Source organism: Chiloscyllium punctatum, chromosome 37, assembly GCF_047496795.1.
Source record: "Chiloscyllium punctatum isolate Juve2018m chromosome 37, sChiPun1.3, whole genome shotgun sequence".
NCBI lineage: Eukaryota > Metazoa > Chordata > Chondrichthyes > Orectolobiformes > Hemiscylliidae > Chiloscyllium > Chiloscyllium punctatum.
Window position 1 is genome coordinate 41594520 of NC_092775.1, and position 24299 is coordinate 41618818.

At 38.4% G+C, this 24299-nt stretch overlaps 1 protein-coding gene across 1 annotated transcript in view; it reads right to left on the reverse strand.

Moving 5' to 3' along the window:
* Positions 1-24299, reverse strand: part of prpf6 (PRP6 pre-mRNA processing factor 6 homolog (S. cerevisiae)) — a 51879-nt gene that overhangs the window by 22857 nt on the left and 4723 nt on the right. Inside the window, exons 2-11 of the mRNA XM_072556656.1 lie at positions 23905-24070; positions 21024-21142; positions 18410-18488; positions 17863-18039; positions 8482-8637; positions 8188-8282; positions 6794-6950; positions 5735-5897; positions 664-782; positions 290-508 (exon numbers count right to left, since the gene is read on the reverse strand). Of these exons, the coding sequence (XP_072412757.1) occupies positions 290-508; positions 664-782; positions 5735-5897; positions 6794-6950; positions 8188-8282; positions 8482-8637; positions 17863-18039; positions 18410-18488; positions 21024-21142; positions 23905-24070 (1450 nt within the window). The remainder of the gene's footprint in view (positions 1-289; positions 509-663; positions 783-5734; positions 5898-6793; positions 6951-8187; positions 8283-8481; positions 8638-17862; positions 18040-18409; positions 18489-21023; positions 21143-23904; positions 24071-24299) is intronic.

A 24299-nucleotide genomic window follows, 5' to 3' on the forward strand; every position in this document is an offset into this window, starting at 1 on the left:
TCACACTGAGGTATGAGAGAGAACTAATTCAATCTTCAAAGCTAATAGAATTTAAGGTGGTCAAGTGCTCTTGCCAAAATCACACTTTCTGCTTACTAACACCTGAAATGTTATGATCACAACTTGCTTTAAGCAGATTATGCTGAGAAATATATAATGGTAGGAGATCATGAACTTTTACTTTAGGACTATTACACTGCAAGTATATCAGGTTCAATTAACTTAATTCAACATGTGACTCAACTCAATTGAAAAGCTCTGACTGATACTCACACCAACATTCAATTACCTGAATCCATTGTTCTCTATTAATTTCCACTCCATTAGCTCTTAGTGAAGTAATAGCTCTGTCAATAATTTTTTCAACCATCTGGGTATTCCCATTAGCTTCTTCTAGCTTTGCTGCAGTAATCCAAATATGCCTATCTGTTGGGATGTTTTCTCTTGCTTTGTTGAGCACTTTTCGTGCATTCTCATAGGTCTCCAATCTTGCTAAAGCAAGCCAAAGCTACAACAGAAAAATAATTTAAATTTAAGGTTCACAACTCTGAAACATCTGTTTGAAAAGACTATTCCTTAGTTTGAGGACTCACTAAACGAAATATAAGGAATTGTTATTATGAGTTTTCAAAAAATAGGATCTTTTTACTCCTTCATACATACTTCAACACTTGTTGGGCAGCATTCAACAGCTCTACTGAGCATAATACGTGCATCTTCGGGTTCTTCAAGTTCAACTGCTGCTTTCCATAAACGCACTGAATTGGGCACATGCTCCAGAGCTGAAAACAAAACCATTTCATTTTATTGAGCAACATGATACGTGCACATTAAATAGTTCTGATAAAAAGCAGTGTTGGAAATGTACAGATCACTTAGCAAACTGCAAGTTTGAAATTTAGAACAAAAGTTAGAATATTTACTATATTTATGTAAGCTATGTTGATTTGAATGATATCGGCTCAATACATACCAGAAGCTCCCACATAAAAAAAACCGCACAAGAACAAAGTAACATATATTTTGTAGATTACTTGAAATTTCATTGTACTGCCAGATCCCCAGAACACTAAGTGATTTTAACAGAAATAAACATCAGGTTTTTGATATGAACTCAGATTGCAAACTTCCTACATTGAATCTCTTAATAAGCCAAAGTCACATTGGATCATTTGCAATATAATCTAGAAACCTGAAATCCTGCTTCTGAAACCAGAATGGATTTTAAAAATTTATTATTTGTTTCACCATCATAAACCAACCAAGTAATAGTGCAAGTTGCACAGAATTAACAGAGCTTAAAAGTTAACAGTTACCAAATAAACTATTGTATAGCTTAAAAAACATTTACAGTTAAATCATTTTTCATGTAGAGTTTAGTTCCATTGTATAACCAACTATTGATTCTATGCAAAAACAATTAGAAAAATATATAAACCAGTTAAACAAATTTAAACCAGGTTTCAGGCTTCAAATGGGCCATAATTGCACTTTAGATCAAAAGCAATGCTTCATATGTGTCAATGTTAAAGCCAAATTAAACAAAGTAATTTTGAAACTGTTCTTTTATGTTTCTTCAAGTCTCTGAAACATTTTTAAATGCATCTGATGCTAGATAGCATACAGCTATTAAATACTATCAGAACTACTAGAATGCAAGTTGACTTCTCATGATCAACTTTAATAAAGATACATCAGAAGTAGGAATCACCAAATCATTGCATAATTTAAGTTTACAAAACAAACAAAACTCATTAGATTGATTTTCATTAGTTTCACTCTCAATCATGCTTCTACTTATACGTTATGAGTATCTGGAAAGGCACTGCTTGATTAGGGACAGCCAGCACGAATTTGTGAAGGGTAGGTCTTGCCTTATAAGTCTTATTGAATTCTTTGAGGAGGTGACCAAGCATGTGGATGAGGGTAGAGCAGTGGATGTAGTGTACATGGATTTTAGTAAGGCATTTGATAAGGTTCTCCATGATAGGTTTATGCGGAAAGTCAGGAGGCATGGGATAGAGGGAAATTTGGCCAGTTGGATAGAAAACTGGCTAACCGGTCAAAGTCAGAGAGTGGTGGTAGATGGTAAATATTCAGCCTGGAGCCCAGTTACAAGTCGAGTTCCGCAGGGATCAGTTCTGGGTCCTCTGCTGTTTGATTTTTATTAATGACTTGGAAGAGGGAGTCGAAGGGTGGGTCAGTAAATTTGCAGATGATACGAAGATTGGTGGAGTTGTGGATAGTGAGGAGGGCTGTTGTCGGCTGCAAAGGGACTTAGATATGATGCAGAGCTGGTCTGAGGAGTGGCAGATGGAGTTCAACCCTGTCAAGTGTGAGGTTGTCCATTTTGGAAGGACAAATAAGAATGCGGAATACAGGGTTAACGGTAGGGTTCTTAGTAAGGTGGAGGAGCAGAGGGATCTTGGGATCTGTGTTCATAGATCTTTGAAAGTTGCCACTCAGGTGAATAGAGCTTGTAAGAAGGCCTATGGTGTATTAGCATTCATTAGCAGAGGGATTGAATTCAAGAGTCGTGAAGTGATGTTGCAGCTGTACAGGACCTTGGTTAGGCCACATTTGGAGTACTGTGTGCAGTTCTGGTTGCCTCACTTTAGGAAAATGTGGAAGCTTTGGAGAGGGTGCAGAGAAGATTTACCAGGATGTTGCCTGGAATGGAGAATAGGTCGTACGAGGATAGGTTGAGAGTGCTAGGCCTTTTCTCATTGGAACGGCGAAGGATGAGGGGTGACTTGAGAGAGGTTTATAAGATGATCAGAGGAATAGATAGAGTAGACAGTCAGAAACATTTTCCCCCGGGTACAACAGAGTGTTACAAGGGGACATAAATTTTAGGTAAAGGGTGGAAGGTATAGGGGGGATGTCAGGCGTAGGTTTTTTACCCAGAGAGTGGTAGGGGCATGGAATGCGCTGCCTGTGGGAGTGGCAGAGTCACAATCATTGGCGACCTTTAAGCGGCAATTGGATAGGTACATGGATGGGTGCTTAAGCTAGGACAACTGTTCGGCACAACATTGTGGGCCGAATAACACATTATTCTAATGTGTTCTAGAATAATAGAACATATCATTCTATGTTCTATGTTTTATTATGCATGTTACATTTATTTCAAAACCTCAATGTACTGTGAAAACTTTCACTGCAAGAGTCATGACTAACAAAAGATTTTCTATATAAAAACGTGTGGTTGCGCTTCTTGCAATTGATGAAGACCCTAAATGTTCTTCAGTTTCTTTCACATAAATCCACCCCATAAAGTTACAAATCATGCACCATTGTAATTGGCCAGTGAAATAACAACCATCTTCAGTTTGAGACAATGGAAGTAATTGAACTCGAAGAAATAATCAAAACATTGGAAGACCTCAAGTAAAAACTAACAAATGAATGCCTCCAAAATACAGCATGCGTGTTATCCACAACGCTCTTAACTACATGATAAATAATCAATTTTTCCCAACATTACAAGATTTCTTCTGAACTTTATCTAAACATATTTGTCCAAATCAGCTCAGTGAACACACCGCTGCTAAATGCCAGACAGTGAAGGAGGATATGGTGCCAGAAATTGACATACATTTTAGGGAGGGTAAAAAATGAAAAGCCAAATCAGTTGAGTGTTTCCTTTTTGTTTCTTCATGCTAAACTGAAATGTTTTCTTGGGCTTTCTCAGTAAAGTACTTAACTACCTGTCCTTCAGATCTGTTTTGTAACGTGAAGTGGATGACAGAAGGAAAACAAGTAAAATGCTAATCGAATTAGACATTGTTTATTCATTAATGGTATGCAAGTGACCAATGCTTGCAACATCAATTTAAAGGACAGTTAAGAATTAATCACATTGCTTTTGCTCTGGAATAACATGGACAGAAGATCAGGTAAAGATTGTAGTTTTTAATTCCTAAAAGGGTAACAGTGAATTAAATTAGTTTTTATAACAATAGCTTGATGGTCAAAAGCAAAATAAAATATTGTGGACAGTGGAGGTCTGAAATAAGAAAAATGGTAAGAATTCATTACATCAAGCAGCATCTATGAAGGAGATAGCATGATCACTTAGGCTGCACTTGCTGACACCAGCACATGCGCTATGCACCGCCTTAAACTTTTACATGCATATTTAAACAGATTCAAGTTTGTAAGAGAGGTGTGGCTGTGAAAGTGAGTGGGTGCATCCATGACTGCACTGAGTGGGGGGAGGGTAGAAAGAGGGCTGGAACAGAAGGGGCGGGAGGGGTCATTGCAGGGAATAAGATAGATCAGCATGGAAGGAGGAAGACAGTTGAAATAGCGAGCAGCAGAAGTTCATGCTTTAGTCTCAATGCCTTTGTAGAGCAAATACAATCACCCAGTCAGTGACAACTGTCCCCTTAGCAGGGGAAACCAATGAGAAGGGGACTGAAGGTATTGTACTTAGAGGCATGCAGTACATGGAAAAATGTAAATGGTCTTGTAGCACAGACTGAAATTGTCAAGTACAATGTTGTAGGTATCAAAGACATGGCTGCAAGGACATCAGGATTGGGAACTAAATATCCATGAATATGAGTCCTAGCAAAAGCACAGGCAGATGGACAGAGGGGGTGGCATTGCCTTGTTATTAGGAAATGAAGTTAAATTGATAGCAAGAAAAGATATAGATTTGGAAGGTGTGGAATCTGTGTGGACAGAGTTGAGGAACCACAAAGGAAAAAAAAAGACAGTGTTAGATGGAGGCCTCTTAGTAGTAGTCAGGTTCTGGGGAAGAAAATATATCATGAGAGAGAGAAAAGCATGTAAAAAAGGCACTATGACAATAAACATAGTGAACTTCAATATGCGGGTGGATGGGAAAATCAGGTTGGTAGGGGACTTCATGAAAAGGAATCCATGGAATATCTACGAGATGGTGTTTTCAGAGCAGCTTGTGATAGAGCTCATTAAGGAACAGGGAATTTTGGAATTAGTGATGTATATATGAGACAGATTTGATTAGGGACGAGAGCGTGGTGCTGAAAAAGCACAGCAGGTCAGGCAGCATCACAGGAGCAGGAGAATCGATGTTTCGGGCATAAGACCTTCATCAGCATCTGAAGTCCTCACTTTCTACCAGATCTGATTAGGGAGCAGAGTATGTATGGGGACATGAGTAGAAAAATGAGAAAAAGGAAAACCTATCTTGATGGTCACAGCGACTGAAGCTAGCTTAATTTTCATCATGATTTATTAATTAATTGAATTTAAGTCCCATCTTGGAGGAAATCGAGCTTATATCTTTGCAGCATTTGAGCCTTTCGTTTACTGGCCCAGCAGCATTACCCCGTCATGGTTGGAAGTCATTGGTACGGATTCACTTTGGGAGGGGGTGCAAAGTAGGCTTCAATCATCCATTTGTTACCCATTCTATACTCTGCTGATTTTACTTTCCATTGGTCCCTGCAGCAATGCAATTGTTTTCAATTCTTAACAGATATCAGTTTGATCTATGACTGATATTGGCAATTTATACTGCCTATTAATTGACAATTTAGCTGGGGAATGGCACCCATAATAACTCGATTGAAATTGGATGATTATTTTACACAGGACCCTTACTGCTAAGAAAGAAGACTTTCTACCTGAGATTTGGTTACATAATACAAAGGTGAATAATGTACTACCTACTCAGTAGGTTGGAGTTTTGATAAGTTCAGATACATAAGACAAACAGTTTAAATGCAAACCTGGTATTCACCTTTTCTCAAAACCCGTTTCTTGGCTCTAATGTCAGTTTCCAATTCTGCTGCTCGTATGTATATACGCACAGATTGTGGCAGATGTCGGACTGCATTTGCTACTACTGCTTTAGCTGTGTCACCAGGCTGCAGTCGGGCTGCTTCCAACCAAACATCTTCACTCTAGAAACATACAACACAATTTACCAGAAATAAAATCAACTTTGTTTACTTTTAAATTTAAAATTATCACATAAGCAGTGGTCTTCATAATTCCCAACCAACCATAATGTTGCATTAAGGTATCTGTACACCCTTATAACATTGACATATATAAAAAACACCTTTAACACAGAAAGAGTTGCCAAATGTTTCATGGAATGGTAATCATAAAATAAATTCATAATGCTTATTCAAAGTGAGTTAAAAGACAATTCGTCTTCATGCTACTTATATTATTAAATACTTCTTAAATTTTCTGATTAGTAAAAAATATTTTGTTTCAGGTTCCTACAGTTTTCTGGTTAAAAACAATTCTTTCCATTTTATAACACAGCCCTCTATTGAAAAGCCATCCAAACTACCCCAATCTCGTAACTAAATAATTTGTATATCCATTAGCTATTTGTTCATGCTAACTATTCTTGAATACCTGGGGGTCTGTGGCAGTTGCTAATGCAGACCTAGTTAATGATATAGCTAGCAACTGCCAACTAATCTTTTCCATGGAGGTCACTGTAACAAATTGATGTCACAACATCAATTGCTCAGAAAACACGGTCAGAACCAGAATTTTTCGCTGAATTTCTGCTGCTGAGCAATTATTTACAAGAAATAAAAAGTTATGGATATATATATAGAAATTAATGGAATATTCTGCAGCTTCTTAATGCAACTAATACAAAGCTATCAATAAATATATACATGACACTTATTGCATATTATAAAATGAAATACATACTACAATACCCTGAAATACAATCTGATAAAGAAATCAAATCAAGTCTTCTTCAAATGAAATACCAAAGTGAAAAGCACATTCAAGGGATAATATCAAGCCACCTGAAAATACTGAATACCTTTGGGCACATCTCTGTTCCTTTCATAATTAGGTTCCTGGCCACCTGCAGTTTTCCGGTTACTTCCTCAAGCCTTGCAGATGCAATCCATGCTGGAGGGTGATGAGGATTGGTCTCACGTACCGACTTAAGCAGCAATCTGGCTTTTTTAATATCACTGTTACAAGAATATACAATTTAACATTTTTCTTTTTTCCAAATTCTTAAACATTACTGATGAAGTAGCACATTTAAAATGGAATCATGAAAATATTTGCACTTCTGGTTGGTATTTTAGTAGTAGTCACTCGTTTGTTTAAAAAAAAGTAGCAATAAAAAAAAACAAGAATATCAAAGTCATGATCAATTTTGACGAAGCAAGTCAGTTTGTCAAACCTGCTTTATTCATTCAGACACAAATTTCCTACCTAATCTCTTCACAGTATAATGATGCTAATTGTTATTTTGTAAAACAAGTGCTAAAGCGGCATTTCGGCTCTTACTATTAAAATTCTTTACCTGCAAATATAGCTGAGATACATTTGAGAGATATTACCACTGTTGCTAATATTACTAATTTCTTTCCACAAAGTTTTAACAGAAATATCTTAAGTCTTGTTTGCATTTAATTTTAACTTAAGCTTGTACATATTATTTACATGCAAATGAACAGAATAGAAAAAGAATAACACTAGCAACTGTCAAGAACAAGATAAGACTTTGCTGTGCTTGCTTAACAGTAGGAAGGAACAGAACGAGTAAAAAAAAATCAAAACAGGTCTCACATCACAACAGATTGCACAATTGAATTTCTCATGATGGACAAAGATGGATAAGATGAGACCGTGAATCATTCAGATTTAGTTTTAAATAAATTTTTAGGCCTTTCCATAAAGCTAAAGCAGTTAATCAGCATCAAGCCGGGTCCTAATCCAATGGTTAATAGCAGAGGAATCTTGGGTAAATTTCTGGCAAGGCTCAGGGAATCAAGCTGAAACTTTCTGGTCAAGAACCACTTGTGTATGACTCAGTGCTTTCCTCAGGTCCCCAAGAACACAATGGTAAATGTCTCAACACTTCCAGGCCAAAGATCCTATTAAATAATTTGCAATGTTTCTGCTGTGAATACAAAAAAAGTTAAAACCTTTGCTACTGTGATTTTAGGTTTACCTTCTGAACTGGAGATTTTCTTCTTCCACAAATGTAGGAAATTAAAATATGTAAAGTATGATTTTTGTTATTGTAATGGTTGGTTACTGTGTGTACACAAGTGGTAAACAGAAAACACTGCTACGGAGTTTAAAAGTAGAATAATTTAGATTAATTATCTGAACTACTTGTGTATAACATGCAGTCAGATACAAATGTGATCTTTTGACTCGAAGTCGTTTGAATTTAGATTCATATTCACTTACTTAATATCTCCACCGTGAGTTGGAATCATCGAGTTCAAGTCAGTGAGATAGCCTTTAGGGTCAACAACAGTTTGTCCACTGACAGAATCAGACACCTCAAATAAAGAAAACAATTACACTTCCGTTATCCAGGACAACTTTTTTTTTTAAAAAGTGTATTTTTTAGGTTCTATAGTTCTATTCAATAATCTAGTTAAGTTCTTAATAATATTGGAAACAAAGCATCTTGTGTTTTACTGCATACACTTAAGTCACTTTTAGTCTGGTACATTATCCAGACTGTAATTCACCTACTTGGCTCAGCCTCATATCCATCAAGGTGTTTCGGGCTTGACCAATCTTTCTCATGTCCAGTTCTCCTGATCCTGGTGTCATAAGGCCGGGTGTCATTCCACCTGGGTATGGTGTATTCAAGCCACCAGGATAAGGTGATGTCAAACCAGAAAATTGCTACAATTAAAACATCACAAATCAAACTCTGCATTGAAATATCAAACAATATGTAACCGTAGTAAGAAATCCAATACTTTCTTTACAAATTACACCAAAATTACTTTTTCTACTCAATCAATTAAAAACTAAAATTCGGTTCATCTTATTTCAGATCAGATTCAACTCGAAGTAAACTTATTTTGAAAATTAAAAATATCCAACTGTAAGTTATTAAAAACTCTTCAAACTTAAGTTTTGTCAATGAGTTGCTATCAGTGGAAACAAAGTAATGTTAGGTACATGATAACTTATTTTCAGTTTTTTCTTCTAACATGGCACATCCTGTTCACTCAGTTAAAGAACAATCTCAGATTTATATTCTGCTTTACTCAATCAGGATTCATTCTGTTTATCCATATAATTGCAAGAGATGAGAACACAGAATCTCAAAATAAGGTTACGTTGAACCAGTTCCACCATTCGAAATGATCTTATGCTCAAATTCTGCTCCCCAGATTTTTAATTCCCAAGACATCTAAAATATGTTTATCTTAACCTTAAATTCATTCAATGATGGAGCATTCACAATACCTTTGGGGTAATATATTCAAAAACTTCAAAATCCTCAGATAAGGAGAATTTCTTCAAAACTCTAGATGATCCTGCTGTTAGCAGAGACCTGTGCATCCTTGCTGTGGATTTCCCAACCAACAGAAAACAATGTCTCATCTACTCCATCAAGTTTTTTTCTGAATCTTGAAGATTTCAATGAGATTGCCGGTCATTCTTCCGTGCTTTAGAAAATATTGGCCCAATTTACACAGCCTCTCATCACTGAGCAATTATTTCATCCCAGAGAATAATCTTGTGATCTTTCACTGTAAAACTTTCAATGCAAGAATATCCTATCTAAACATGGAACCCAAAATGCACACAGTATTCTAAATGGGACCTCTCCAATGTGCTGTACTTCTGCAGCAATTTTGAAAAAAAAAAATTAATATAATCCCCTTCCAACAAAGACGAACTGGCATTCAGCTTCAAAACTGACTGGCTCTGCATGCTAACTTGAGATCCTTGCAAAAGTCATCCAAATCTGAAAATAAATGTTTCATATCTCTAAGAAAGATTTTGCTTTTCCATTCTTACAATCAAAATAAATGATCTCACTTTGGCTTTTTTATATTTAGAGGAGAAAGTGAGGACTGCAGATGCTGGAGATCAGAGCTGAAAATGTGTTACTGGAAAAGCGCAGCAGGTCAGGCAGCATCCAAGGAACAGGAGAATCGACGTTTCGGGCATCAGCCCTTCTTCAGGAATGAGGAAAGTGTGTCCAGCAGGCTAAGATAAAAGGTAGGGAGGAGGGACTTGGGAGAAGGGCGTTGGGAATGCGATAGGTGGAAGGAGGTCAAGGTGAGGGTGACAGGCTGGAGTGGGGTGGGGACGGAGAGGTCAGGAAGAAGATTGCAGGTTAGGAAGGCGGTGCTGAGTTCGAGGGATTTGACTGAGACAAGGTGGGGGGAGGGGAGTGAGGAAACTGGAGAAATCTGAGTTCATCCCTTGTGGTTGGAGGGTTCCCAGGCGGAAGATGAGGCGCTCTTCCTCCAACCGTCATGTTGCCATGGTCTGGCGATGGAGGACTCCAAGCACCTGCATGTCCTTGGTGGAGTGGGAGGGGAAGTTGAAGTGTTGGGCTACAGGGTGGTTGGGTTGGTTGGTCCGGGTGTCCCAGAGGTGTTCTCTGAAATGTTCCACAAGTAAGCGGCCTGTCTCCCCAATATAGAGGAGGCTACATCGGGTGCAGCGGATGCAATAGATGATGTGTGTGGAGGTGCAGGCGAATTTGTGGCAGATATGGAAGTATCCCTTGGGCCCTTGGGGGGAGGTAAGGGGGGAAGTGTGGGCGCAAGTTTTGCATTTCTTGCGGTTGCAGGGGAAGGTGCCGGGAGTTGAGGTTGGGTTGGTGGGGGGTGTGGACCTGACGAGGGAGTCACGGAGGGAGTGGTCTTTTTGGAACGCTGATAGGGAAGGGGAGGGAAATATGACCCTGGTGGTGGGGTCCGTTTGGAGGTGGTGGAAATGACGGCAGATGATACGTTGGACATGGAGGTTGGTGGGGTGGTAGGTGAGGACCAGTGGTGTTCTGTCCTGGTGGCAGTTAGAGGGGCGGGGCTCAAGGACGGAGGAGTGGGAAGTGGAAGAGATGCGGTGGAGGGCATCGTCAACTACGTCTGGGGGGAAATTGCGGTCCTTGAAGAAGGAGGCAATCTGGGTGGTACAGTTTTGGAACTGGTCCTCCTGGGAGCAGATGCGGCGAAGACGAAGGAATTGGGAATATGGGATGGTGTTTTTACAGGGGGCAGGGTGGGAGGAGGTGTAGTCTAGGTAGCTGTGGGACTCAGTTGGTTTATAATAAATGTCCGTGTCGATTCGGTCACCCAAGATGGAAATGGAAAGGACTAGGAAGGGGAGGGAGGAGTCTGAGACAGTCCAGGTGAACTTGAGGTCGGGGTGGAAAGTGTTGGTAAAGTGGATGAACTGTTTAACCTCCTCGTGGGAGCACGAGGCAGCGCCGATACAGTCATCGATGTAGCGGAGGAAAAGGTGGGGGGTGGGGCCAGTGTAGCTGCGGAAGATGGACTGGGGCACATGTGGGTATGTGGAACAGTCCATCTTCCGCAGCTACACTGGCAAAACTTGCGCCCACACCTCTTTCGACTGACTGAACTGGTCCTCACCCTGAACAACTTCTCTTTCCAATCCTCCCACTTCCTCCAAACCAAAAGGAGTAGCTATGCCTGGAACAGTCCATCTTCCACTTTTCCAGCAACACATTTTCAGCTTTTTTATACTTAGCCTGGCACCTTGATGCCCACTTATTCTAACTGTCTCTAGTGTGTTCTACCATGAAGAAATATTTCACCTGCTTTCAATATCATTGCCACTTTCTTAACCTGCATGATCATTTCTCCTAGGTTTTGCTTGTATGGTGGCAATGTTTACTTTAACTACTGTCTTAATTTTAATATAATTATAAAGCTCTTGCAATCTATTTCTGTACTCCTGGCTAGATTACCTTCATTTCCTGGTTTTTCATGTTTTTAACTAAACGTTTTGCTGACTCTTCGTTAGTTTCTAAATCATTCCAATTATCAGACATCTTTCTTTTATTTGCAACATTGTAATCCTTCTCAACGTAATAATAGTTGTTCGGTTCTTCTCCCGAGGTTTCACATGAGATGCAATTCGCGCACACCAACTTATGTAAACAGTTAAAGTTTATTAATGCTTATACAAGCTAGGTGACCCCTTCGACCCTCTTCACAGGCATGCAAAGTCAAAGTGAGGCCCTGAACAAAGAAAACACACTCCCTATATACAGGTCAATTCATAATGCTCACAGATACTTTGGCCACTCCCTTAGTCACATGCCACTCAAGACAGCCCCCAGTCACTCCCTCAAATCACATGTTACCACAGGTACAATGGTAGCATGAGGTCATCCTCAGAGATAATATAAATTTAAATGCCCCAATCCTGGGGAATTGTTATGCAAATAATTTCCTGACTCAGTCATTCCCCAAGACAATGCAGGTGCGACATACCTAGTTTCAGGGATGGCTATGAAAGCATTTCTGAATGGAAGAAATTGACTAATAGTTTAATTTGATAATAGCAGGAGGAGTAGTAGCAAATGACTGTCTATATGGGGTGAGAGTTGTCCACATTCCTGCATGAATGTCATCCCTACCCACTTCCAGAATATTCAGTCAGTGCAGTTTAACCCTTTAATATTACATTAATGTCCAGAGAGATATTCCAATTTAATCTTTTAACATTTCAGTTAATGTTTTTAGTAAATCACAGTTGGATCTATCAATCAGTTTTATTTGAATAGAATTTTTTTCAAACATTTCAAAATATTTCTTGAAATGCTTCCCACAGTTTATTTGCCCCACATCTTTTTAGTAGATTTACCCAATCAAACTTAGCTAGCTCTGCCCACATACCTATGTAACTGGCTTTAAGATTTTTGTTTGTCTGCTTTGCCCCTTCTTGTCACACACTGGTTACCAGCATTTGCATTGTTACCTTGCACTACCATTTTACCCTTTTTTAACTTTTGAAATCTCTATAGTCAGAGTCATACAGCACAGAACCAAATCCTTTGGACCGACTCGTCCGCACTGACCAGACACTCCAATGTGACTTCGTCCCATATGCCAGCGTTTAGCCCACATTCTTTTAAACCCTTCCTATTTGTGTACCACCCAGATGCCTTTTAAAGGTTGTAAATGTACCCACCTCCATCTCTTCCTCTGGCAGTTTGTTTCATACACTCACCAGTTTCTGCATGAAAGAGTTACCTCTCAAGTCTTTTAAAAATTTTCCCCTCTCGCCTTAAAACTATGCCCCCCAGTTATGGAGTCCCGCACACTATGAAAAAGACCTTGGCTATTCAACCTATCCATGCCTCTCATGATTTTATAAATCTCTAAAATCACCTCTCAGCTTCCAACGCTCGAGGGAAAGCAGACCCGGTCTATTCATCCTCTCCCTACAGATCAAACCCTCCAGCCCTGGCAATAATTTTTGTAAATCTTTTCTGCACCCTTTCAAGTTTAACATCTTTCCTACAGAAGGGAGATCAGAATTGTACACAGTAACCTAAAAGTCACTTCACCAATGTCCTGTACAGCCATCACATCACATCCCAACTCCTATGGTCAGTGTTCTGACCAATGAATGGCAAGCATGCCAAATACCTTCTTCAGCACCCTGTTTACTTGTGACTCCACTTTCAAGGAAATATGCACCTGCACCCCAAGGTGTCTTTGTTTAGCAACACTCCCAAGGGCCCTATCATTAACTGTATAAGTCCTGCTCTGGTTTGCCTTACCGTGAACCCTTCTTCAAACTATTTAATTTGAAGTCTTCTGTACGGACCTAATTATATGACTCACCATAATACTGATCCCAGCATGGTTCAGGTAATGACCACCCAAAGGGTACAGCTCCCTCTTTACTCAGTACTGGTACCAGTGTCACATTATGAAATGTATTTACCTCCCACAACATTCACTGAGTTATGTATTTAACTCTCATTTTATTTATCTCATGCCAAATCGCTTGAGACTCAGGTCATAATTCAGAGATCATCATCTTGCGGTTCTGCTTTTCAATTTAGCCTCGAGCTGTTGAGACTCCATTAGCCAAACTTCTGTCAGTATGTCATTGATACCAATGCACACAACCACCTGATTTTCATCCTTTCACCCCATATTTCTCTCCAGTGCAGAAGTTGGCACTGAGATTTCAGGACCTAGGGTCAGAAAAATCATATCTACCCAATAACTATATTGTTCCCCGCTACAACTGCATTCTTTCATGTAACCCACTTTTATGGCTCCCTGCACAGGGTCAGTTTGCACATCCCTCCTGCAGTCCTTGCTCTCAGCCACACAAGTTTCAAGAACCTGAACGTACTGGACAATTGCATCAACCAGAACAGACCAACAGGATCTTGGTTTAACATGTCACACAAAGTACTGCATTTTTGAAAGAAATTGCAGCACTCCTTCAGTGTAAATCAAACTCCAGACATTTGCAAATGTTTAAGCCTTGCTTGACCTTGAACTGAGGGCTGTCTACTGCCTTGTGGATTAGACTGATAGACATTCGAATATCTCAAGTATTACACTCTAAATTTACAAATTTACTACTTCCATTTGCATTTGTTACTTTGAAAGATTATCAGGGTTAATCAGAATAACTACTGCATATGACAACATTACTCAAACAAGCCACTAGTTATAACATATTTGATTTTTTGAAGGTATCTGCAGGTTTATTTCTGAGTTTCCAAGGTTTGAAAAGAAGTGCTCTGAACGGTACTATGCGCTGAAGTTCCTTTGACAATTACATGTAATACAAAGAACTAACCGCCAAATGTCAAAACTAAAACCTCCACTGCCACCTGGTGGTTAAAACAAAATTAGAGAAAGAAAATCACTGGCAGACTGCTGTATTAAGATGCACATTCACAAAATATATTTTTACATTTAATACAATATTATCCCCCCTCACAGTTTTGATAGAGTTACACAGCACAGAAATAGATCCTTTGGTTCAACCAGTCCATTCCAACCACAATCACAAATTAAACTAGGCCCACTTGCTTGTACTTGGCCCACATCCTGCCAAACCTCTCTTATTTAATGTCTTTTAAACGGTGTAACTGTACCTATATCCACCATTTCCTTTGGAAGTTCATTCCAGAGCAAACCAGTCTGTGTAAAAAAGTTGTCCCTCATGTCCTTTTCAAATCTTTCTCTTCACCTTAAAAATATGCCCTCCAATTTTGAAATCCCCACCATAGAGAAAAGATACTTACTATCCACTTTATCAATACCCCTCATGATTTTAAAAACCTCCATAAGGTCATCCCTCAACCTCTTGCCCAAGTCCTGCCTTTGTTTGTTTTACCAAAACGCAATACCTTGCTTTTATCCAAATTAAAATTTACCTGCCACTCCTCAGTCCATTCACCCAATCGATCAAGATTTCTTTGTATTCTTAAATAACCTTCTGCACTGTCCATTAAACCACTAATTTTGGTGTCATCCGCCAACTTACTAACAATGCCTTCTATATTCTCATCTAAATCATTTATAAAGCATTTGAACAACTGGATACTACAAAGTCAATGGGCCCTGTCAACATCTCAGCAATAATCCCAAAGTCTCGTACTTCAGATCCAGCTGCGTCCCAAGACAAGCTGTTCTAGTCAATGGGCATCTACTTGACAATGTAAAAATTGCCCAAGAATAAAACGTGCACAAAAAAAAGAACAAATTCAATCTAGTCAACTGCTGCTACATTGGTCTACTCTTAATCAGAATAACTACTGCATATGACAGCATTACTCAAACAAGCCACTAATTATAACATATTAGATTTTTTGACTGTTATCAAACAACACTTAGCAACAGCCTGCTCACGATACTCAATTTAGGTTCCGTCAGTGCCACTGGCCTCCTCACAAGAGCTAAAATCCAGAGGTCGGAAGAAAGTCACTGCCTCTTTCACCAAGGCAGCATTTGACCAAGTACGGCATCAACAAGCAGGAGCAAGACTAGAGTCAATGGGAATCATAGGGAAAACCCTATATGCTGGCTAGCATCATGCATAACACAAAGGAGAATGGCTATGGCTGTTGAAGGGCCATCATCTCAGTCCCAGGGTATCATATCCTCAGGATGGTATCCTGATCCCAACAATCTTCAGTGGCTTCAAAGACTTTTCTCCATCATATGATAAGATCTAACAATGTCCTCTGATGACTGCATAATGCTCAGAACTTTATATAATTCCTCATGTTCAAATGCCAGGAGTTGATCATTTCCAACAATGGGAATCTAACCATAGCCCTTTGGAGTTTCAATGGTATTACTAGCATTGAATCCCCAACTGTGAAAATCCTGAGATTACCATTATTTAGAAACTAAAATGGACCAGATATTTAAATACTGTGCCCATAAGAGCTGGCCAGAGGCCAAGAATTCTGCAACAAGTAACTCATTTACGACCTCCTCAATGCCATCAACAATCTACAAGGTAGACATCAAGAGTGCGATGGAATGTCCTCCGCTTGCCTGGATACGTACAGCTCCAACACCACATGAAACTTGACACAATCTAGGATAACCTGTTTGCTTGGCTGACTCCTCTGGCATCACCTTCAACATTCACTCCCTTCACCACATATGCAGCGTTAGTGACGAACCATCCACAACATGCACTGTGGTAACTTACCAAGTTTCCATTGAGAGCACCTTCCAAATCTGCAATCACTACTATCTCGAAGGACAGAGACAGAAGATGCAACAGGAATGCTTACAAATGCAAATTCTCCAAGTCACACATCATTCTGACTTGGAGCTATGTCGCCATTCACTGTCACTAGACAAAGTCTTGGAAATCCCTCCTTACCATCATTGTTGTGCCCCTAAAGGCCACAGACTTTAACAGTTTAAGGCGGCAGCTCACCACCACCTTCTCCAGGGCAATTAAAGATAGGCAATAAATGTTATTCCAACCATCTACTCCTACGTCCCATGAATGAAAATACAAGGAAATAACCAACAACATTTCTCATGCAAAATACATATTTTTTTGCTAGTCAGTTTCCCAACAATGTACTAGTGAGACACATTAAAAATGTTTCCAACATATTCAGTACTTTTATGTGACACATATTTGAACTAACATCTGTAGAACAGCATGAGTCATCTCCACTTCTCCGTGATTAGATTTTTCAGAACAAGAAGATACACAAAATCAGTAATGCTGTCACAACATTAACTAATACATTTAGTTATTTTCTTAAGATCATTGAGCTCTGAATATCCTAATTCATCTTGATTTGATTTATTGTCGTCACATGTACCTACATTTTACATTGTGATACTGTTATGATCCCAGCTGATACTATTACTGGCCAAATCAGTTCCCCAACTGAAATCTCACTCAATAGATCAGTTTGTTTCTATTTTGGCTTTAATGAGGTAAACTGTCATTACTCTCAGAATCATTATTTTACAATACTCTCAGAATTTCTTCTCTTTCACATCTACAGAGCTTAATTTCTTAAATAGGGCTTCAATTCCTAGCCTTGAAAATCTGATAGCACCTTGATATAACTGAACCCAAGACTTTTTCAGCTTCAAATAACTCCTTGAGAATTTTAACCAAACACTTCTGGGCTGGAACTTCAAAATGAAACTGCTTACACCGAGTTAATCTGCTTTTTTTAAGCTGTTGCAAACCATCTCCTTTCGCAGGAAAAATTATTTCCAACACACAGCAACAGCCTGGATTTCTTCAAAACCCACCAAACTAAAATCCAAAAGCTTTATTCCAAGCTTTGTGTATTGCCCTAATCAAAACAGAATCTCTGATCTTCTAAAGTTGAAGTCTATTGTACAACTATTGACTTTGCTTGCCATAAAAACTCTTCAATAAAAAACAAACTGCATTGTATACTAGGAACTCTGTCTCATACTGTTTTTAAGAAATCACCGTGGCTGTAGAAACGCTTGCAAGTTATTCATTAACACACTCCATCACACAGAGTCCAAAACCCACAAACGACTTAGGAAAATCCAAACACAAACTAAATAACAGAATATATATAAATCACACGCATTATATTACAGCAGTTACATGCACAGGTATACTGACCGTCTGTCTGGGATCTACAGATGTGTGTTGTTCTCCAGTTTGTAAATGTTTGGCAAAGAAACTATCTGGTACAGGCGTCAGTTTCTCATAGCGAGGATTTCGTTGACGTTTGTTTCGAGCATCTCCAACTTCAGGGATACTTAACCATTCTTCTTCTGTAACTTCTGAAAGTTTTCTCTGAAGAGATTTTTTTTTAAAAATGTGTTACATAAACTTTAAAATATTCCTAAAATTGCAACATAATTTACTTAAATTAATCAATCCATAAGAAGTGCATTAGATCCCTAACACATTCACACTAGAGAGAACACCTATGGACGCTCTAGCTCACCTGGACACCCAATTTCAGCTGTCTCCTCAAGTTGAGGCAAACTATCTTGTCCACAAAAATAAGGGAGCAGGTCTAACTAAGACATTACTGCACCACTCTCTTGCAATCAAACTCAATCTCTTAACTGGAATGTTGCATTGCACAGAGAAGTCGATAAACTGGGTAAAAGGGGAAAAGAAAAGCCTTAGTTTTCTGCTGAAAGACAAGAAGACTTACCTTCAGATCAGAAAACTGTTGCTGGATTTTTGGACGTTCCATACGGTACTTTTCAATTTCTTCTTTTTCCCGTTGTTCCCTGTTCAGTGAGGAGATGATTGTAAATTCAAAATGAACATACTCCATACAAAATATTTACCTTCTTGAACAAATTTCCACTAACTACAAGAAATAGAGTAGAAAGAAAATTAATTCAAAACGTAACCTTTTAAATCAAACCTAATTTGAAAAATTCATGCATTTAACTAATGTAGACAACAAGTTGCTGCAATTAAATGGTCTAAAAACTTCTAAAAATTACCATACAGCTTCCACTGAAAGGACATACGTCAAGGGGCAATTCTACAGGAACCAACATTTTAATAAATTCTTTCAACTAGTTATTTACTTAGCAACATTTACTAATAAACACAAGAATAAGGATATTTACATTAACTAATATGTGACAATGCTCAAGCAGGCTGGTATATAGCACTGATCTTTAGCTACTAATTTGGTACCTATTCCATTGGTACCAACATTCAGACATCTCCCCTTGAGGAAATTATATCAACTACATTAATTGAATTAACAGTCAATTCCAGGCTCATTACTGTTTCTGTGTAACTTTTTCTACAACTGTCACCTTTTGTGGGGATAGACAACATTATGGGCCAAAGGTAAGTCACTACCACTGTGCACATTAATTGACCCTTAAAGCTCAGCACAGGAAGCTTAATAACTGGTAGCATTAATGCATTTTAGTGACATGACAGCTATTAGTGAGCAACATTCAAACTCTGGTCCTGAGTAGCAGAAAATATAGATTCGCATTCTTACATGCACCAAAATCTTGGGAGAAATTTTTTGTGAGAAACCTTGCCTTTTTAAAATCCGTTCTTCTCTCCCTCAATCCAATCTTACTATCCAATTTATCTTTCAATACCCAAAGTGATATGTAATTTATCCACTCTAGTTTATTCTTAATTCCTCCACTGCATATTTCTCAATATTTAATTCTCACTGGTTAAGAGGTAACATTATTGGATCTGATGTTCATTATGGTTTCTATTGGTATTCCCCAGACATTATTAGTTTGCACTTCCAGCAACATTCAGTGATAAAAACTAATTTTGAACTGTGTGGTGCAGAAACAAATCTAAACAACAGATATGCAAGCACTGCAGCAAACAATAGTCCAGTATCTTGATTAGATTAGATTCCCTAGTGTGGAAACAGGCCCTTCAGCCCAACAAGTCCACACAACCATCCAAGCAGTAACCCACCCAGATCCATTTCCCTCTGAGTAATGCACCTGACACTATGGGCAATTTAGAATGGCCAACTGACCTGACCTGCACATCTTTGGATTGTGGGAGGAAACTGGAGCACCCGGAGGAAACCCAGGCAGACACTGGGAGAATGTCTATGTGGAGTTTGCACAGTCGCCTAAGGCTGGAATCGAACCTGAGTCCCTGGCGCTGTCAGGCAGAAGTGTTAACCACTGAGCCACTGTGCCGTCCCATCTTGTGGATACAATTGCTTTGTATGCTTAAATGAAGAGTGTTATACCTTGCATCTAAATGCGCAGCACAAGATCTTTGATTGTTGGAAGGAAATGCAATTAAAAAGCTGCAGGTAATATTGATCCAATGTTTAGCACAAAGCAAAATTTGTTTTGCACCGTACACAAAATTTTATCTTTTACAAATCAGTGGTAAATATTTGATAATGCCTTGAAATGTTGTTCAAATTTCAGCTACAGTATTCTCATGAGTTTCAATGTATCAAATTTCTGCATTCAAGAATAAAATAATTCATTAAATTATCCATTCATTATGGATTTGGATTAATAATTATCTGTGTCTCCCCTGTTTAGTGTCATGATGAATCAGGGAGGAGGTAAAGTCAATAACTAGGGAAGCTGCAATAACGTTAATGAATACATTACTAAAATTACAGAATGGGCACATTAATTTCAAAAACATGAAGCATTACATTTTGCCAAGAAAGACAAGGTAACATTATTTGGAAAATTAGAATCTAAATGAGGCATGGGAGCAAAGTAATTTGGAGGAGCACATATACAGTCGCTAAAAAATAGTAAGACAGGCTAATTAGATAATATGAAGGAAACCTACGTGGAGAGCTTATTGCTAAAGATGTCAAACAGAAAAAATCAATAAGTCGGGCTAAAAATTTGAATCGAAATACCATTTTCAGTTCTAGTTGCTGGGATGCATAGACATTTCAGAGGGTGCAAACGATCGCAAAGGATGAAGTCAGAACTGCAAGGTTATACGTATTGGAGATAATGAACAGGCTGGATTTCTTCACTTTAAAAAAAGGGAAAGCAACGGATTACCTACTAAATCATAAATATTGGAAGTCACCAAAAATGCAAATAGGAAATTTCAAATAAATTTCTTTATTCAGAGAGGTAAGATTGCAGAACTCATTCCCCACAGTGAGTGCATAGTATAGACATACTTGAGAGGAATTTGTGTAAGAATGACAGATTTACAAGGTATGCAAATCAACTTGAGAGAAAAAAAGGGAAGAGGGTCCAAGTACAGCTTGGACTAGTTGGGTCAAATTGCCTGTTGCTGCTGTAAATTATATAAAATTTTCATACCTTCTGTCTTTCCTTCTTTCATCCATTCGCTTGTCCAATGCAGCATAGATTGCATCAGCTTCTTCATCATCTTTTTCATATGGGCCACTTGAGAACAAACTTCCAGCATATCCATTAAACTTAAAAAGAAAATAATTTCTTTAATATCTCCAATATATCAAGTGAAAACCATCAGACAATGAGATAAGATTTACAGTTTTGTGATTTATTGTGTTGGTAAGGAAGAATGCTGAATGTACAATGCTTCCACCTAAGTATATCAATCTTGATGGCAAACGGAACTGAATTTTCAAATATGTAACTGAAAACTATTGAGAAAACATTAAAATCTCATTACAGATTCCAAAAAAAAAGGAAGTCGTGTTTGAACAACCTTACTGAATACTTTGAAAATAATTTTAGATAAGGGCAATGCTTCAGATGTAGTATGAAGATAAAATATTATGGAATTTGGAACAGAAAAACATTATAAATAGGAGCAGGAATAGGCCATTCAGCCCTTCAAGCCTGCCCCACCATTCTTTAAGATGATTGTTAATCTACCCAGACCTCAACTTCTCTTTCATATCACTTCCTCATGAACCTCAACTCCTTGATATTACAGAAACCTATCTACATCCATTTTAAACACGTTCAGTGATCTAGCCCAGAGTGTTGTGGAGGACAGATAATTCCAGAAATTCACTATCCTCTGGGAGAAGGAATTCCTTTTCTGCTGGTTTATAAAAAAATCCCAATTCTCTCAATTCCTCAGTTTTGGGTCGGTGTAACAACTGTCTTATGTTTATGTAGTTTTAAATGTGGACTAAAATAGGAAAATAACTGTTTTAAAAACCACAGATTGTCAAACGATTACTGCAGTTTTCAAAAGCAAATAACCTGACAACAATTGTAGATTAGATTCTCTACAGTATGGAAATAGGCCTTTTGGCCCAATTAGTCCATATCAACCCTCTGAAGAGTAACCCACCCAGACCCATTCCCCCACCCTATATTTACCCCTGACTAATGCATCTAACACCATGGACAATTTAGCATGGCCAATTCACCTGACCTGCACATACTTGGATTGTAAATACTGTTTACATGGCTGCTTGCTCAAACAGTAGCGTAAGGCAAGTCCAACAGACAAGTTCAGACTAAAGAGTGCATTTGAATGGTTCTTTAACTGGAAACAAGTAGCTAATTGGTCTGCAGAACATTGAGTAGCTAGCAATGATAAATGCTTTTTGACTGCCACCAACTTTGTGATTGACTCCTGGTAGCTGAACAGCTTGGGATTGTGAATGTTTTAGTAGAAACCACTGGACCTCTAGAGGAGAAGGAGCTGTTTTTGTTCTGCAGTAAAAATAAACATTTCAAGCCTGAGGGTAGCCAGTTTATTTCACCTTTCTTGTTGCAGTAAACTGTGACTTTTAATCCATAAGTCAAAGATCTTTATAAACGTGAACCAGTTTGCAGGTGCTTCTTGCAAACAAACGGAAGTATCTGGAAAATGAGATTGAGAAGCAGCAATCTGATCAGTAAGACGATTTTTTGGTTATCCAGGAAGAGTGGCACTAGTGGACTGCCTTTGAAGTTTTGCTCACCACCCATAGCACACATTGACTTGAATGCCTGTTCTGATGTGTGTGTACAGCAGTTGGGGCGGGGGGGGGGGTAGTTTATAAAGGATCTTGAATTTTCACTAGGAAGAGTTGCATACCAATGGTTTAGAATTGTTTGTCTATAGCTAGAATATGCTTATTTGCAACAAATAGCCATTCTTATTAAGTATAGAAAGCTGGTCCAATGCTTTTTGTCAACTTGGATCTGAAATTGGGGTATTCTGCATACTGTTCAAAATCTTTAACTTTTGTGATGACTCTGAAAATACCAGGTTTGATTTCCTGCAATCGACCCCACTGATATATTCCTTAATACCTTTGTTAACCACAAGTAATTGATTCTTGTCAGAGTTCTTTTCTCGACAAGGATGAATTTTGCCTGATTGTAATGAAAAGTATACCACAGCTTGACCACCAACCTTCCCCGTAATCTATTTTCCTGCCCATTTCAGATAAATATTTTTGCATATGTCTCTAACTGTCGTTACTTAATTTGAGAACACTTGAATACTTGAGTTACTTGCTTTCAAACTGGACTTGAAACTTCTACCATATTGCAATTGCTACCCGCTCACCCCCCACACCAAGATTTTGTTTTATTACTCCTACTTCACTTCACGTTACCAGAGCTCATATAGCCAGTTCCCACGTAGGCTGTGCAATGTATTACTCTAAGCAACAATCCCTGATGCACTGCACAAATTTGTCTTTCATGTTTGCCTTGCTCATTTGATTTGTCCAGTCCATATCCAGATTAAAATTAACCATAACAACTGTCGTGTCCTTCTTACACACCCATTATTTCTTAATTTATATTTGACTCTCCAGCGAGGCAATTCTTCAGGGGCCTTTGGATAGTGCAACTTCTTTTCCTTGTTATCCCTATTTCCACCCAAACTGATTTCACATCATGAGCTACTGGACCTATATCACAACCCACCACTTCACTAATTTTTTTAGAAATACTAGCCCAACTCCTTTTCATCTATTTTCTGGAACATTGAGTATGTTTGAATACTGAGTTCAGGTGACAATAATATTTGAAAGACTTTAAAGCATATAAAGTCAAAACTTTAGAAGTTATCCTACACAAATGGTAGCAAAGTAAAGGAAAGCATGCTACGGAATGAAACAAAAATAAATACTTCCAATTGGCCTACCACATCAAAAATGTGTTATTTTTGTAACTTCTAATTTTCCTGCATCTTCTGAAGCAAACATTATATTTTTAACTTCATCTTAACATTCTTTATTACAAATACACGGTTTACTACCTCATCATAGTTAGTGTCATTCAAATCTTCGTCATCATCATCTGCCTGATTTTTTTTCATTTGATCACCAACAGTCCTTTTTCCTGGGGGAGCATGGCGGTCATCAACTGGGTCGTTGGCATCTCGAGCAGGACCAATATCAGAACGTGTTGTGAAACCAGTGGCACTGAACAAGAACAAGATTTCAATGAACAAGTAGGTCTCAAACAAACAGACAGTTCATCAATGACTTTGTCTTGAGTGGTCAACATGGACTCTGTTTCTTAAATTATGCAAGTTTCTTTTTTTGTAACACAAGTAATGCTTTATCTGTTAGGAGAGGTGCTTTACTTGTAATTTTATTTCAACTTGGCATACTTTCTGTACAATATATTTTTAAAAATCAAATATCTGTA